General features: G+C 41.2%; 1 protein-coding gene across 1 annotated transcript in view; it reads right to left on the bottom strand.

The window, feature by feature from the left end:
• LOC123732721 (low affinity immunoglobulin gamma Fc region receptor II) overlaps positions 1–5916 on the bottom strand; it is a 39223-nt gene extending 33307 nt beyond the window's left edge. The window contains exons 1-2 of the mRNA XM_045711982.1: positions 5764–5916; positions 223–267 (exon numbers count right to left, since the gene is read on the bottom strand). Of these exons, the coding sequence (XP_045567938.1) occupies positions 223–267; positions 5764–5788 (70 nt within the window). The 5' untranslated portion in view covers positions 5789–5916. The remainder of the gene's footprint in view (positions 1–222; positions 268–5763) is intronic.
• Between the last annotated feature and the right edge of the window lie 12762 nt (positions 5917–18678).

Below are 18678 nucleotides of genomic sequence, written 5' to 3'. Positions count from 1 at the left end.
TATAGAACAGGTGATGAATATAGATAAATGATACTATTATAGAACAGGTGATGAATATAGATAAATGTTACTATTATAGAACAGGTGATGAATATAGATAAATGATACTATTATAGAACAGGTGATGAATATAGAGAAATGTTACTATTATAGAACAGGTGATGAATATAGATAAATGTTACTATTATAGAACAGGTGATGAATATAGAGAAATGTACTCACCTCCACCTTGTCCGAGGCTACAGTATACCAGTGTACTCAACAGCACTGAAACACACAGAGAGAACTATCACTATGGTACATGATGTAAACACTGAAACACACAGAGAGAACTATCACTATGGTACATGATGTAAACACTGAAACACACAGAGAGAACTATCACTATGGTGCATGATGTAAACACTGAAACACACAGAGAGAACTATCACTATGGTACATGATGTAAACAGTGAAACACACAGAGAGAACTATCACTATGGTACATGATGGAAACACTGAAACACACAGAGAGAACTATCACTATGGTACATGATGGAAACACTGAAACACACAGAGAGAACTATCACTATGGTACATGATGGAAACACTGAAATACACAGAGAGAACTAACACTATGGTACATGATGTAAACACTGAGCTGTTCCATGTACAGTTCCAGTGAAAAGTTTGGACACACCGACTCATTCAAGGGTTTTTCTTTATTTTCTACATTGTAGAATAATAGTGAAGACATCAAAACTATGAAATAACACATATGGAATCATATAGTAACCACAAAAGTGTTAAACAAATCAAAATATATTTTATATTTGAGATTCTTCACAGTAGCCACCTTTTGCCTTGATGACAGCTTTGGACACTCTTGGCATTCTCTCAACCAGCTTCATGAGGTAGTAACCTGGAACCTTTGACCGGTAGTAAAACTGAAACTGGCTCTCATGAGGACCGCCACAGGAAAGAAAGACAGAGTTTCCTTTGCTGCAGAGGATGAGTTCATTAGTTACCAGCCTCAGAAATTGACAATTAACTGCACCTCAGATTGCATCCCAAATAAATGCTTCACAGAGGTCAAGTAACAGACACATCTCAACATCAACTGTTCAGAGGAGACAGAGTGAAACAGGCCTTCATGGTCGAATTTCTGCAGAGAAACCACTACTAAAGGACACCAATAAGAGGAAGAGGCTTGCTTGGACCAAAAAACACGAGCAATTAGACCGGTGAAAATCTGTCCTTTGGTCTGATGAGTCCAAATTTGAGATTTTTGTGAGACGCAAATTAGTTGAGCCACCATTTGCCTTGGCATTTTTGTTTTTAGAAACCAGGTTTGCTGTTCACTTACGCTATATAAGATGGAAGGGAGTTCCATGTCCTCATGGCTCTCTATAATACCGTACGATTGCCTTGAATTTGCTCTGGATTTAGGGACTGTGAAAAGACCCCTGGTGGCATGTCTGGTGGGGTAAGTGTGTGTGTCAGAGTTGTGTGTTAGTTGAATATGCAAACTTTTTGGGATTTTCAACACATTAATGTTTCTTATAAAAAGAAGAAGTGATGCAGTCAGTCTTTCCTCAACTCTGAGCCAAGAGAGACTGGCAGCATAGTATTTATATCAGCCCTCTGATTACAATGAAGAGAAAGACGTGCTGCTCTGTTCTGGGCCAGCTGTTTACTGTCTATGGAGATTGCATGGCCATGTGCTCGATTTTACACACCTTTCAGCAACGGGCGTGGCTGAAATAGCTAAATCCACTAATTTGAAAGGATGTCCAGATACTTTTGGCCATGTAGTGTACATGAGGACCACACTGTCATGTACGCCATTACCCCCCCCCTATTGACCTGGCTGAGACAAGACTACAGTCCCATTACCCCCCCTGCTGACCTGGCTGAGACAAGACTACAGTCCCATTACCCCCCCTGCTGACCTGGCTGAGACAAGACTACAGTCCCATTACCCCCCCCCTGTTGACCTGGCTGAGACAAGACTACAGTCCCATTACCCCTCGCCCCCCCTGTTGACCTGGCTGAGACAAGACTACAGTCCCATTACCCCCCCCTGCTGAGCTGGCTGAGACAAGACTACAGTCCCATTACCCCCCTGCTGACCTGGCTGAGACAGACTACAGTCCCATTACCCCCCCTCCTCCCCTGCTGACCTGGCTGAGACAAGACTACAGTCCCATTATCCCCCCCTGCTGACCTGGCTGAGACAAGACTACAGTCCCATTACCCCCCCTGCTGACCTGGCTGAGACAGACTACAGTCCCATTACCCCCCCTTCCCCCCTGCTGACCTGGCTGAGACAAGGCTACAGTCCCATTACCCCCCCCCCCCTGCTGACCTGGCTGAGACAAGGCTACAGTCCCATTACCCCCCCCCCTTCCTCCCCTGCTGACCTGGCTGAGACAAGGCTACAGTCCCATTACCCCCCCCCTCCTCCCCTGCTGACCTGGCTGAGACAAGGCTACAGTCCCATTACCCCCCCCCTCCTCCCCTGCTGACCTGGCTGAGACAAGACTACAGTCCCATTACCCCCCCTCCTCCCCTGCTGACCTGACTGAGACAAGGCTACTGTCCCATTACCCCCCCTCCTCCCCTGCTGACCTGGCTGAGACAGACTACAGTCCCATTACCCCCCCCTCCTCCCCTGCTGACCTGGCTGAGACAGACTACAGTCCCATTACCCCCCCTGCTGACCTGGCTGAGACAAGACTACAGTCCCATTACCCCCCCGCTGACCTGGCTGAGACAAGACTTCAGTCCCATTACCCCCCTGCTGACCTGGCTGAGACAAGACTACAGTTCCATTACCCCCCTATTGACCTGGCTGAGACAGACTACAGTTCCATTACCCCCCCTATTGACCTGGCTGAGACAGACTACAGTCCCATTACCCCCCCTGCTGACCTGGCTGAGACAAGACTACAGTCCCATTACCCCCCCCCTCCTCCCCTGCTGACCTGGCTGAGACAAGACTACAGTCCCATTACCCCCCTGTTGACCTGGCTGAGACAGACTACAGTTCCATTACCCCCCCTATTGACCTGGCTGAGACAGACTACAGTCCCATTACCCCCCCTGCTGACCTGGCTGAGACAAGACTACAGTCCCATTACCCCCCTGCTGACCTGGCTGAGACAAGACTACAGTCCCATTATCCCCCCCTGCTGACCTGGCTGAGACAGACTACAGTCCCATTTAGCAGTTGTGCAGGAAGTCCTTACTGATTTAGGGCAAAACTAAATACATGTTGTTTTCAAGTTCTCGTAAGATTGTCTAGAATGGATTAGATCTGCACTCATCAGATGCTTCTGTAATTACACATCTCTGCATACCAATACCTTGATATTAAACTATATAGATATTAAACCATATAGATATTAAACTATACAGATATTAAACTATATAGATATTAAACTATATAGATATTAAACCATATAGATATTAAACCATACAGATATTAAACCATATAGATATTAAACTATATAGATATTAAACCATATAGATATTAAACCATATAGATATTAAACTATACAGATATGAAACTATATAGACATTAAACTATATAGATATTAAACCATATAGATATTAAACCATATAGATATTAAACCATATAGATATTAAACTATATAGACATTAAACTATATAGATATTAAACTATACAGATATTAAACATTCCCAGATATGCCTTCCCTGTGGCTCAGTTGGTAGAGCATGGTGTTTGTAACGCCAGCATGGTGTGTGCAATGCCAGGGTTGTGGGTTCGATTCCCACGGGTGGCCAGTACAAAAAAATGCATGAAATGAAATGTATGCATTCACTACTGTAAGTCGCTCTGGATAAGAGCGTCTGCTAAATGACTAAAATGTAAAATGTAAATGTTAAACCATATAGATATTAAACTATACAGATATTAAACTATACAGATATTAAACTATACAGATATTAAACTATACAGATATTAAACTATATAGATATTAAACCATACAGATATTAAACTGTATAGATATTAAACTGTATAGATATTGAACTGTATAGATATTAAACTATATAGATATTAAACTATATAGATATTAAACCATATAGATATTAAACTATACAGATATTAAATTATATAGATATTAAACTATATACATATTAAACCATATAGATATTAAACTATACAGATATTAAATGATATAGATATTAAACTATACAGATATTAAATTATATAGATATTCAACTATATAGATATTAAACTATACAGATATTACATGATGTAGATATTAAACTACATAGATTTTAAAACTATATAGATATTAAACTATATAGATATTAAAGCATACAGATATTTAACCATATAGATATTAAACAATATAGATATTAAACTGTTTTAATATTTAACTATACAGATATTAAACCATATAGATATTAAACCATATAGATATTAAACCATATAGATATTAAACTATATAGATATTAAACCATATAGATATTAAACCATATAGATATTAAACTATATAGATATTAAAGCATACAGATATTTAACCATATAGATATTAAACAATATAGATATTAAACTGTTTTAATATTTAACTATACAGATATTAAACCATATAGATATTAAACCATATAGATATTAAACCACTTAGATATTTAACCATATAGATATTAAACTATACATATATTAAACATTATAGATATTAAACAACAATATAGATATTAAACTTTTCAGATTTTAAACCATATAGATAATAAACCATACAGATTTTAAACATTTTAAATATTGAACGATATATATATAGAGATATTAATTTATACAGATTTTAAACAATATAGATATTAAAATTATATCTAGTCATTGAACTGTATAGATATTAAATTATATAGATATTAAACCATACAGATATTAAACCATATAGATTTTAAACTATACAGATATTAAACTATACAGATATTAAACCATACAGATATTAAACCACATAGATATATTAAACTATATAGATATTAAAACTATATAGATATTAAAACTATATAGATATTAAAGCATACAGATATTTAACCATATAGATATTAAACAATATAGATATTAAAAACTGTTTTAATATTTAACTATACAGATATTAAACTATACAGATATTAAATCACATAGATATTTAACCATATAGATATTAAACTATACATATATTAAACATTATAGATATTAAACAACAATATAGATATTAAACTTTTCAGATTTTAAACCATATAGATAATAAACCATACAGATATTAAACATTTTAAATATTGAACGATATATATATAGAGATATTAATTTATACAGATTTTAAACAATATAGATATTAAAATTATATCTAGTCATTGAACTGTATAGATATTAAATTATACAGATATTAAACCATATAGAATATAAACATACATATATTAAACTATATAGATATTAAACCATATAGATATTAAACCATATAGATATTAAACTATACTGATATTAAACTATACAGATATTAAACTATACAGATATTAAACTAATGTAGATATTAAACCACATAGATATTAAAATTATATCTAGACATTGAACCATATAGATATTAAACCATACAGATATTAAACGATATAGACATTAAACTATACAGATATTAAACCCAGATATTAAACCTTACAGATATTAAACCATATAGATATTAAACCATATAGATATTAAACCATATAGATATTAAACTCTATAGATATTAAAACATATATCTAGACATTAAACCATTTAGATAATATTAAACTCACAGAGTAGAAGACAGGTGCATTCCATCTCAACGTGTCGATCACTAACTGTATCTAAACTCTAGTGACTTGTAGCCTGTCCATCCCCCCACCCACCTCTCCTCTCTACCCATCTATACTTCCTCTTGAGAAGGACTGAGAGGTGTGAAAGATGTGTGTGACAGAATGAGGGGCCCTAGAGAGAAGAGAGACACAGAAAGAGAGAGAGAGAGAGAGAGAGAGAGAGAGAGAGAGACACAGATAGAGAGAGAAGAGAGACACAGAGAGAGATAGAGAGACAGAGAGAAATAAATAAATAGAGAGAGATATATATAGAAGAGAGGGACAGAGAGAAGAGAGACAGAGAGCGATAGAGAGAGAGAGAGAGACAGACAGACAGACAGACAGACAGACAGACAGACAGACAGACAGACAGACAGACAGACAGACAGACAGACAGACAGACAGACAGACACTACCCTCCACAACATAACCTACATAGAAGAGAGAGAGAGAGAGAGAGAGAGAGAGAGAGAGAGAGAGAGAGAGAGAGAGAGAGAGAGGGAGGGGAGAGAGAGAGTGAGGGGCATAGATACAGAGAGGGGAGACATACAGAGAGAGATAGATACATACAGAGAGAGAGTGGAGAAAGAGAGAGAGAGACAGAGAGAACGAGCACGAGGGAGAGAGAGAGATAGAAACAGAGACACAGCTGCACGTGAGCTCCCACATTTTCAGCATGTTTTTACAAAAAGAGTTAGATGAACTTGGATTTTTACAAAAAGGAGATATACAGGATACTACCCTCCCCAACATAACCTTCAATCAAAATCAAAACTCCAAACCTACCACCTGATTTTGGACAAAACTACCCAGAAGGATTCCTACTACCAAAGATTATTATTTCCAAGATTTACAGCAAATGGTCTGGCAAACAAACAACAGAAACCTGAAACACCATCCAACCTGGAACTGAGTGAGTCATGTTCAGTCTGTAGTCCAACCTGGAACTGAGTGAGTCATGTTCAGTCTGTAGTCCAACCTGGAACTGAGTGAGTCATGTTCAGTCTGTAGTCCAACCTGGAACTGAGTGAGTCATGTTCAGTCTGTAGTCCAACCTGGAACTGAGTGAGTCATGTTCAGTCTGTAGTCCAACCAGGAACTGAGTGAGTCATGTTCAGTCTGTAGTCCAACCTGGAACTGAGTGAGTCATGTTCAGTCTGTAGTCCAACCTGGAACTGAGTGAGTCATGTTCAGTCTGTAGTCCAACCTGGAACTGAGTGAGTCATGTTCAGTCTGTAGTCCAACCTGGAACTGAGTGAGTCATGTTCAGTCTGTAGTCCAACCTGGAACTGAGTGAGTCATGTTCAGTCTGTAGTCCAACCTGGAACTGAGTGAGTCATGTTCAGTCTGTAGTCCAACCTGGAACTGAGTGAGTCATGTTCAGTCTGTAGTCCAACCTGGAACTGAGTGAGTCATGTTCAGTCTGTAGTCCAACCTGGAACTGAGTGAGTCATGTTCAGTCTGTAGTCCAACCTGGAACTGAGTGAGTCATGATCAGTCTGTAGTCCAACCTGGAACTGAGTGAGTCATGTTCAGTCTGTAGTCCAACCTGGAACTGAGTGAGTCATGTTCAGTCTGTAGTCCAACCTGGAACTGAGTGAGTCATGTTCAGTCTGTAGTCCAACCTGGAACTGAGTGAGTCATGTTCAGTCTGTAGTCCAACCTGGAACTGAGTGAGTCATGTTCAGTCTGTAGTCCAACCTGGAACTGAGTGAGTCATGTTCAGTCTGTAGTCCAACCTGGAATTGAGTGAATCATGATCAGTCTGTAGTCCAACCTGGAACTGAGTGAGTCATGTTCAGTCTGTAGTCCAACCTGGAACTGAGTGAGTCATGTTCAGTCTGTAGTCCAACCTGGAACTGAGTGAGTCATGTTCAGTCTGTAGTCCAACCTGGAACTGAGTGAGCCATGTTCAGTCTGTAGTCCAACCTGGAACTGAGTGAGTCATGATCAGTCTGTAGTCCAACCTGGAACTGAGTGAGTCATGTTCAGTCTGTAGTCCAACCTGGAACTGAGTGAGTCATGTTCAGTCTGTAGTCCAACCTGGAACTGAGTGAATCATGATCAGTCTGTAGTCCAACCTGGAACTGAGTGAGTCATGATCAGTCTGTAGTCCAACCTGGAACTGAGTGAGTCATGTTCAGTCTGTAGTCCAACCTGGAACTGAGTGAGTCATGTTCAGTCTGTAGTCCAACCTGGAACTGAGTGAGTCATGTTCAGTCTGTAGTCCAACCTGGAACTGAGTGAGTCATGTTCAGTCTGTAGTCCAACCTGGAACTGAGTGAGTCATGTTCAGTCTGTAGTCCAACCTGGAACTGAGTGAGTCATGTTCAGTCTGTAGTCCAACCTGGAACTGAGTGAGTCATGTTCAGTCTGTAGTCCAACCTGGAACTGAGTGAGTCATGTTCAGTCTGTAGTCCAACCTGGAACTGAGTGAGTCATGTTCAGTCTGTAGTCCAACCTGGAACTGTCATGTTCAGTCTGTAGTCCAACCTGGAACTGAGTGAGTCATGTTCAGTCTGTAGTCCAACCTGGAACTGAGTGAGTCATGTTCAGTCTGTAGTCCAACCTGGAACTGAGTGAGTCATGTTCAGTCTGAAGTCCAACCTGGAACTGAGTGGGTCATGTTCAGTCTGTAGTCCAACCTGGAACTGAGTGAGTCATGTTCAGTCTGTAGTCCAACCTGGAACTGAGTGAGTCATGTTCAGTCTGTAGTCCAACCTGGAACTGAGTGAGTCATGTTCAGTCTGTAGTCCAACCTGGAACTGAGTGAGTCATGTTCAGTCTGTAGTCCAACCTGGAACTGAGTGAGTCATGATCAGTCTGTAGTCCAACCTGGAACTGAGTGAGTCATGTTCAGTCTGTAGTCCAACCTGGAACTGAGTGAGTCATGTTCAGTCTGTAGTCCAACCTGGAACTGAGTGAGTCATGATCAGTCTGTAGTCCAACCTGGAACTGAGTGAGTCATGTTCAGTCTGTAGTCCAACCTGGAACTGAGTGAGTCATGTTCAGTCTGTAGTCCAACCTGGAACTGAGTGAGTCATGTTCAGTCTGTAGTCCAACCTGGAACTGAGTGAGTCATGTTCAGTCTGTAGTCCAACCTGGAACTGAGTGAGTCATGATCAGTCTGTAGTCCAACCTGGAACTGAGTGAGTCATGTTCAGTCTGTAGTCCAACCTGGAACTGAGTGAGTCATGTTCAGTCTGTAGTCCAACCTGGAACTGAGTGAGTCATGATCAGTCTGTAGTCCAACCTGGAACTGAGTGAGTCATGTTCAGTCTGTAGTCCAACCTGGAACTGAGTGAGTCATGTTCAGTCTGTAGTCCAACCTGGAACTGAGTGAGTCATGTTCAGTCTGTAGTCCAACCTGGAACTGAGTGAGTCATGATCAGTCTGTAGTCCAACCTGGAACTGAGTGAGTCATGTTCAGTCTGTAGTCCAACCTGGAACTGAGTGAGTCATGTTCAGTCTGTAGTCCAACCTGGAACTGAGTGAGTCATGTTCAGTCTGTAGTCCAACCTGGAACTGAGTGAGTCATGTTCAGTCTGTAGTCCAACCTGGAACTGAGTGAGTCATGTTCAGTCTGTAGTCCAACCTGGAACTGTCATGTTCAGTCTGTAGTCCAACCTGGAACTGTCATGTTCAGTCTGTAGTCCAACCTGGAACTGAGTGAGTCATGTTCAGTCTGTAGTCCAACCTGGAACTGAGTGAGTCATGTTCAGTCTGAAGTCCAACCTGGAACTGAGTGAGTCATGTTCAGTCTGTAGTCCAACCTGGAACTGAGTGAGTCATGTTCAGTCTGTAGTCCAACCTGGAACTGAGTGAGTCATGTTTAGTCTGAAGCTACTATTAACCTCTCTAGGGTAGGGGGCAGTATTTGCACGGCCGGATAAAAAACGTACCCGATTTAATCTGGTTATTACTACTGCCCAGAACTAGAGGACTAGAATATGCATATAAGCCAGAAAGAAATAATCAGACACCCATTTTACAAGCATGTGACTTTCAGAACTAGCATACCCACCGCAAACTTCCGGTGAATTTACTAAATTACTCACGATAAACGTTCACAAAAAACATAACAATTATTTTAAGAATTATAGAATGTTGGTTTGGTTCAAAATAATCCATAGTTATGTTCAAATATCCTCTGTTTTGTTCGTGCGTTCAAGACACTATCGGAAGGGTATAGAAGGGTAACGCGCCCGACGCGTTTTGTGACAAAAAAAATCTAAATATTCCATTACCGTACTTCTAAGCATGTCAAACGCTGTTTGAAATCAATTTTTTTCTCGTAAAAAAGCGATAATATTCCGACCGGGAAACCCTGTTTTCGTTCAAAGACTAAAAATCTAAAATGGACTCTTCACGTGCACGCGCGCCCCCGTGTCATTGTTCTCAGATCGACCACTTACCAAATGCGCTACTGTTTTTCAGCCATGGCCTGCAAAGTCATCATTCAACGTTCTGCCGCCTTCTGAGAGCCTATGGGAGCCGTAGGAAGTGTCACGTTACAGCAGAGATCCTCAGTTTTCAATAAAGAGGCTAAAGAAGGCCAAGAAATGGTCAGAGAGGGCACTTCCTGTACAGAACCTTCTCAGGTTTTTGCCTGCCATATGAGTTCTGTTATACTCACAGACACCATTCAAACAATTTTAGAAACTTTAGGGTGTTTTCTATCCAAAGCTACTATATGCATATTCTAGTTTCTGGACAGTAGTAATAACCAGATTAAATCGGGTACGTTTTTTATCCGGCCGTGCAAATACTGCCCCCTATCCCCAACAGGTTAACGAGAGTCTTGTCTTTAAAATGGTGTAAAATAGTCATATGTTTGAGAAATTGAAATAATAGCATTTCTAAGGTATTTGAATATCGCGCCACGGGATTCCACTGGCTGTTGAGTAGGTGGGACGATTTTGTCCCACATACCCTAGAGAGGTTAAGAAATGTAGCTTAATTAATTTGATTAATATTATGGTGTTTCTATTCCAAGAAAAATGAAAAACGAAACCCTCAGCGTTTCCGTTAAGAAAATTTGATGCTGTACAACGCGACTGGTTGGGAGTAGGCTACAGTACTAAGAGCAAAATAATAATTCTGCATTTTGAAAGAGTATTTTTATCATTATTTTATTAACGAAAGCATAAAGATGTTGATGAAGAAATACTGCACAGTATGCTTTATCCGACATTTTTAGGTTGCATGAGGTTTTGAGATAGAAATGTAACACTTTAGAGTACTTAAGCATTGAATACTTTGCAAATTTGGGGATTTTCACAATTACAGCAGTTGGGCTATGAAGAGTCTATTGTCCTGCTAATAGGAAACATTGTTTGATGGACTACACCTGCTACAGTACTACACCTGCTACAGTACTACACCTGCTACAGTACTACACCTGCTACAGTACCACAGTACTACACCTGCTACAGTACTACACCTGCTACAGTACCACAGTACTACACCTGCTACAGTACTACAGTACTACACCTGCTACAGTACTACAGCACTACACCAGCAACAGTACTACAGCACTACACCTGCTACAGTACTACAGTACTACAGTTCTACACCTACTACAGTACTATTCCTGCTACGGTACTACAGCACTACACCTGCTACAGTACTACACATACTACAGTACTACACCTGCTACAGTACTACAGTCCTACACATGCTACAGTACTACAGCACTACACCTGCTACAGTACTACACATACTACAGTACTACACCTGCTACAGTACTACAGTACTACACCTGCTACAGTACTACAGTACTACAGTACTACACCTGCTACAGTACTACAATACTACACCTGCTACAGTACTACAGTACTACACCTGCTACAGTACTACAGCACTACACCTGCTACAGTACCACAGTACTACAGTACTACACCTGCTACAGTACTACAGTACTACACCTGCTACAGTATTACAGTACTACACCTGCTACAGTACTACAGTACTACACTTGCTACAGTACTACAGTACTACACCTGCTACAGTACTACACCTGCTACAGTACTACAGTACTACACCTGCTACAGTATTACAGTACTACAGTACTACACCTGCTGCAGTACTACAGTACACTTGTGAAAAACTTTTCAAAATGACTCCAGTTGTCCATCATTACTGTAAATAAAAACACAGCATCTTGTTTACATCTTGTTTACATTCTTTATTGAAACCACAATGTCACAAATCATTTGCATCTACCTTTACAATTACTTTTAGAGTTTGGGATTTACAAATGTATGCTTTTCATGTCATTTTCCGTTAGGGCAAATCGGGTCTGTGATATAATTATGTCTTTTATATAACTATCATCCAAATGTTTAAAGTGAGCGTGGGTGACGGAGAGAAACAAAATGGTGCTCCTTGGGATTCAAAAGCATAATCAGTGCTCTAACTTCATTTGAGGTAATAATTTAGCTGTTGGAACACCAACTAATAGAATTCTGCTTAAGAGGTTGGAGACTGATAACTTCTAAGAGCTGAAGAATCTAGAATCTAATTTAGCTGTTGGAACACCAACTAATAGAATTCTGCTTAAGAGGTTGGAGACTGATAACTTCTAAGAGCTGAGGAATCTAGAATCTAATTTAGCTGTTGGAACACCAACTAATAGAATTCTGCTTAAGAGGTTGGAGACCGATAACTTCTAAGAGCTGAGGAATCTAGAATCTAATTTAGCTGTTGGAACACCAGCTAATAGAATTCTGCTTAAGAGGTTGGAGACCGATAACTTCTAAGAGCTGAGGAATCTAGAATCCTTTTCTTCAGAAGGGGTTTCACCATATCAGTTTTTAGTGCAGTGGGGAAAGTTCCCATGAACAGGGAGTGATTAACAATAGCTTGCACTTCTTCAGATATGCAATTAAAAACTGTTTTGAAGAAGGTGGTGGGGATAGGATGGAGAAGGCAGGTAGAAGGTCAAGTTGTGATGTCACTTTCCTGACCATGTCTGTGTCAACCAGGGAAAATAAATCCATAGTGCCTTTGTGTGGTAGGCTAGTGCATATATCATCAGACTTCTCATCAGGTCTTGACTGATACCCAGTCTAATGTTGAATCTAATACCTGAAATATGCTGTAAACTCATCACATTTAGATGTGGAGGAAAGTTCACATAGGTTTGCGGAGGTAGGATTTATCAGGCCATCAATGGTGGACAGAGCACTCTCTAATTATTCTGATTATTGGTGATCAAGTTAGTAAAATGAGCCCATCTGGCATTTCTAATGGCCTTGTTATATATGATGCTCTCTCATTTCTAATGGCCTTGTAATATATGATGCTCTCTCATTTCTAATGGCCTTGTTATATATGATGCTCTCTCATTTCTAATGGCCTTGTTATATATGATGCTCTCTCATTTCTAATGGCCTTGTTATATATGATGCTCTCTCATTTCTAATGGCCTTGTTATATATGATGCTCTCTCATTTCTAATGGCCTTGTTATATATGATGCTCTCTCATTTCTAATGGCCTTGTTATATATGATGCTCTCTCATTTCTAATGGCCTTGTTATATATGATGCTCTCTCATTTCTAATGGCCTTGTTATATATGATGCTCTCTCATTTCTAATGGCCTTGTTATATATGATGCTCTCTCATTTCTAATGGCCTTGTTATATATGATGCTCTCTCATTTCTAATGGCCTTGTTATATATGATGCTCTCTCATTTCTAATGGCCTTGTTATATATGATGCTCTCTCATTTCTAATGGCCTTGTAATATATGATGCTCTCTCATTTCTAATGGCCTTGTTATATATGATGCTCTCTCATTTCTAATGGCCTTGTAATATATGATGCTCTCTCATTTCTAATGGCCTTGTTATATATGATGCTCTCTCATTTCTAATGGCCTTGTTATATATGATGCTCTCTCATTTCTAATGGCCTTGTTATATATGATGCTCTCTCATTTCTAATGGCCTTGTAATATATGATGCTCTCTCATTTCTAATGGCCTTGTTATATATGATGCTCTCTCATTTCTAATGGCCTTGTTATATATGATGCTCTCTCATTTCTAATGGCCTTGTTATATATGATGCTCTCTCATTTCTAATGGCCTTGTTATATATGATGCTCTCTCATTTCTAATGGCCTTGTTATATATGATGCTCTCTCATTTCTAATGGCCTTGTTATATATGATGCTCTCTCATTTCTAATGGCCTTGTTATATATGATGCTCTCTCATTTCTAATGGCCTTGTTATATATGATGCTCTCTCATTTCTAATGGCCTTGTTATATATGATGCTCTCTCATTTCTAATGGCCTTGTTATATATGATGCTCTCTCATTTCTAATGGCCTTGTTATATATGATGCTCTCTCATTTCTAATGGCCTTGTTATATATGATGCTCTCTCATTTCTAATGGCCTTGTTATATATGATGCTCTCTCATTTCTAATGGCCTTGTAATATATGATGCTCTCTCATTTCTAATGGCCTTGTTATATATGATGCTCTCTCATTTCTAATGGCCTTGTAATATATGATGCTCTCTCATTTCTAATGGCCTTGTTATATATGATGCTCTCTCATTTCTAATGGCCTTGTTATATATGATGCTCTCTCATTTCTAATGGCCTTGTAATATATGATGCTCTCTCATTTCTAATGGCCTTGTTATATATGATGCTCTCTCATTTCTAATGGCCTTGTTATATATGATGCTCTCTCATTTCTAATGGCCTTGTTATATATGATGCTCTCTCATTTCTAATGGCCTTGTTATATATGATGCTCTCTCATTTCTAATGGCCTTGTTATATATGATGCTCTCTCATTTCTAATGGCCTTGTTATATATGATGCTCTCTCATTTCTAATGGCCTTGTTATATATGATGCTCTCTCAGAATATCATAATGGACCTGCAACTTTGACTTCATCCAATTCCACTCCGTCTTTCTGCAATTTCTCTTTAATTTATTAGTTTCCTCAGTCATCCAAGGGCCTCTCCGTTTGGATGTGTCCTTTTTCAACGTTACTGGATCTATGGCATCAATGGTTGCCCTTAATTTGCTATTAAAGTTATCAACTAAATCACCACAAGAGGAAGGCAGAACAGGTGGTGGAATATAGGTGGTGTTCATTAACTGAATAAAATCTGTAGCATCTTTAGAGGTCAGATAGTGTTTCTTAATAATGTGTTCAGTATTACCCTGTTCTATGGGCAACAAGGTAGGTAACATCCCCAGTGGTGATCAGATAAAGCAACAACAATACAGGATATGTCAGTAGAAAACCCCTTGGTAATAACCAGGTCCAGAGTATGGCTGTGGTTATGGGTGGGCCAGTAGAAAGCCCCTTGGTAATAACCAGTCCAGAGTACGGCTGTGGTTATGGGTGGGCCCAGTAGAAAGCCCCTTGGTAATAACCAGTCCAGAGTATGGCTGTGGTTATGGGTGGGCCCAGTAGAAAGCCCCTTGGTAATAACCAGGTCCAGAGTATGGCTGTGGTTATGGGTGGGCCCAGTAGAAAGACCCTTGGTAATAACCAGGTCCAGAGTACGGCTGTGGTTATGGGTGGGCCAGTAGAAAGCCCCTTGGTAATAACCAGTCCAGAGTATGGCTGTGGTTATGGGTGGGCCCAGCAGAAAGCCCCTTGGTAATAACCAGCTCCAGAGTACGGCTGTGGTTATGGGTGGGCCAGTAGAAAGCCCCTTGGTAATAACCAGTCCAGAGTATGGCTGTGGTTATGGGTGGGCCCAGTAGAAAGCCCCTTGGCAATAACCAGGTCCAGAGTATGGCTGTGGTTATGGGTGGGCCCAGTAGAAAGCCCCTCTGGTAATAACCAGGTCCATAGTATGGCTGTGGTTGTGGTTGGGCCCAGTAGAAAGCCCCTTGGTAAAAACCAGGTCCAAAGTATGGCTGTGGTTATGGGTGGGCCCAGTTGAAAGCCCCTTGGTAATAACCAGGCCCAGAGTATTGGTTTGGTTATGGGTGGGTACAGTAGAAAGCCCCTTGGCAATAACCAGGTCCAGAGTATGGCTGTGGTTCTGGGTGGGCCCAGTATAAAGCCCCTTGGTAATAATCAGGTCTATAGTTTGGCTGTGGTTACATGGGGACCCAGTAGAAAGCCCCTTGGTAATAACCAGGTCTCTAGTGCCGCTGTGGTTATGGGTGGGTACAGTAGAAAGCCCCTTGGTAATAACCAGGTCCAGAGTATGGCTGTGGTTATGGGTGGGCCCAGTTGAAAGCCCCTTGGTAATAACCAGGTCCAGAGTATGGCTGTGGTTATGGGTGGACCCAGTAGAAAGCCCCTTGGTAATAACCAGGTCGAGGGTATGGCTGTGGTTATGGGTGGGCCCAGTAGAAAGCCCCTTGGTAATAACCAGGTCCAGAGTATGGCTGTGGTTATGGGTGGGCACAGTAGAAAGCCCCTTGGTAATAACCAGGTCCAGAGTATGGCTGTGGTTATGGGTGGGCCCAGTAGAAAGCCCCTTGGTAATAACCAGGTCGAGGGTATGGCTGTGGTTATGGGTGGGCCCAGTAGAAAGCCCCTTGGTAATAACCAGGTCCAGAGTATGGCTGTGGTTATGGGTGGGCCCAGCAACATGTTGGATAATGTCCATAGATCTAAAATGATTCAGAATTTCAATGGCTTTGGAGTCAGTCTCTTTGTCAACATGAATATTAAAATCACCCAACACAATGATTATATCATAGTACTCAAGGACAACAGACAATTGTTCAGAGAAATCAGTAAAGAAAGTGGGGCAGTGGTTTGGTGGCCTATACAGGGTTATGGCCAGCACTGGTGGCTGACATTTAAACAGTATAACATGATGCTCTGGTCTGGTGGCTGACATTTAAACAGTATAACATGATGCTCTGGTCTGGTGGCTGACATTTAAACAGTATAACATGATGCTCTGGTCTGGTGGCTGACATTTAAACAGTATAACATGATGCTCTGGTCTGGTGGCTGACATTTAAACAGTATAACATGATGCTCTGGTCTGGTGGCTGACATTTAAACAGTATAACATGATGCTCTGGTCTGGTGGCTGACATTTAAACAGTATAACATGATGCTCTGGTCTGGTGGCTGACATTTAAACAGTATAACATGATGCTCAAAATACCCAAAATCATCAAGCCAAATGTCCTTACAACTGAAAGCATTAGTAAAAATAGAGGCTGTCTCCACCCCACACATAGATACTTATCAGAGCAGTAGATCTGTGTCTGCTTGAGGTTATAGCTGTGTATAATGATGAAAATAATCATGGCCTCTAAACCTTCAAGCTGCATACTGGACCCTATTCCAACTAAACTACTGAAAGAGCTGCTTCCTGTGCTTGGCCCTCCTATGTTGAACATAATAAACAGCTCTCTATCCACCGGATGTGTACCAAACTCACTAAAAGTGGCAGTAATAAAGCCTTTCTTGGCCTTTCTAGGGAGTTTTTCCTAGCCACCATGCTTCTACACCTGCATTGCTTGCTGTTTGGGGTTTTAGGCTGGGTTTCTGTACAGCACTTTGAGATATCAGCTGATGTAAGAAGGGCTATCTAAATACATTTGATTTGATATATATATATACTGCTCAAAAAAATAAAGGGAACACTAAAATAACACATCCTAGATCTGAATTGATGAAATAATCTTATTAAATACTTTTTTCTTTACATTGTTGAATGTGCTGACAACAAAATCACACAAAAATAATCAATGGAAATCCAATTTATCAACCCATGGAGGTCTGGATTTGGAGTCACACTCAAAATTAAAGTGGAAAACCACACTGCAGGCTGATCCAACTTTGATGTAATGTCCTTAAAACAAGTCAAAATGAGGCTCAGTAGTGTGTGTGGCCTCCACGTGCCTGTATGACCTCCCTACAACGCCTGGGCATGCTCCTGATGAGGTGGCGGATGGTCTCCTGAGGGATCTCCTCCCAGACCTGGACTAAAGCATCTGCATGGAGCGAGACATGATGTCCCAGATGTGCTCAATTGGATTCAGGTCTGGGGAACGGGCGGGCCAGTCCATAGCATCAATGCCTTCCTCTTGCAGGAACTGCTGACACAGTCCAGCCACATGAGGTCTAGCATTGTCTTGCATTAGGAGGAACCCAGGGCCAACCGCACCAGCATATGGTCTCACAAGGGGTCTGAGGATCTCATCTCGGTACCTAATGGCAGTCAGGCTACCTCTGGCGAGCACATGGAGGGCTGTGCGGCCCCCAAAGAAATGCCACCCCACACCATGACTGACCCACCGCCAAACCGGTCATGCTGGAGGATGTTGCAGGCAGCAGAACGTTCTCCACGGCGTCTCCAGACTCTGTCACGTCTGTCACATGTGCTCAGTGTGAACCTGCTTCATCTGTGAAGAGCACAGAATGCCAGTGGCGAATTTGCCAATCTTGGTGTTCTCTGGTAAATGCCAAATGTCCTGCACGGTGTTGGGCTGTAAGCACAACCCCCACCTGTGGACGTCGGGCCCTCATACCACCCTCATGGAGTCTGTTTCTGACCGTTTGAGCAGACACGTGCACATTTGTGGCCTGCTGGAGGTCATTTTGCAGGGCTCTGGCAGTGCTCCTCCTGCTCCTCCTTGCACAAAGGCGGAGGTAGCGGTCCTGCTGCTGGGTTGTTGCCCTCCTACGGCCTCCTCCACGTCTCCTGATGTACTGGCCTGTCTCCTGGTAGCGCCTCCATGCTCTGGACACTACGCTGATAGACACAGCAAACCTTGCCACAGCACGCATTGATGTGCCATCCTGGATGAGCTGCACTACCTGAACCACTGTGTGGGTTGTAGACTCCGTCTCATGCTACCACTAGAGTGAAAGCACCGCCAGCATTCAAAAGTGACCAAAACATCAGCCAGGA

Source organism: Salmo salar, unplaced genomic scaffold, assembly GCF_905237065.1.
Source record: "Salmo salar unplaced genomic scaffold, Ssal_v3.1, whole genome shotgun sequence".
Classification (NCBI taxonomy): domain Eukaryota; kingdom Metazoa; phylum Chordata; class Actinopteri; order Salmoniformes; family Salmonidae; genus Salmo; species Salmo salar.
Note: the sequence above shows the minus strand (reverse complement) of the source record. Positions and strands in the feature narration are given on the sequence as shown.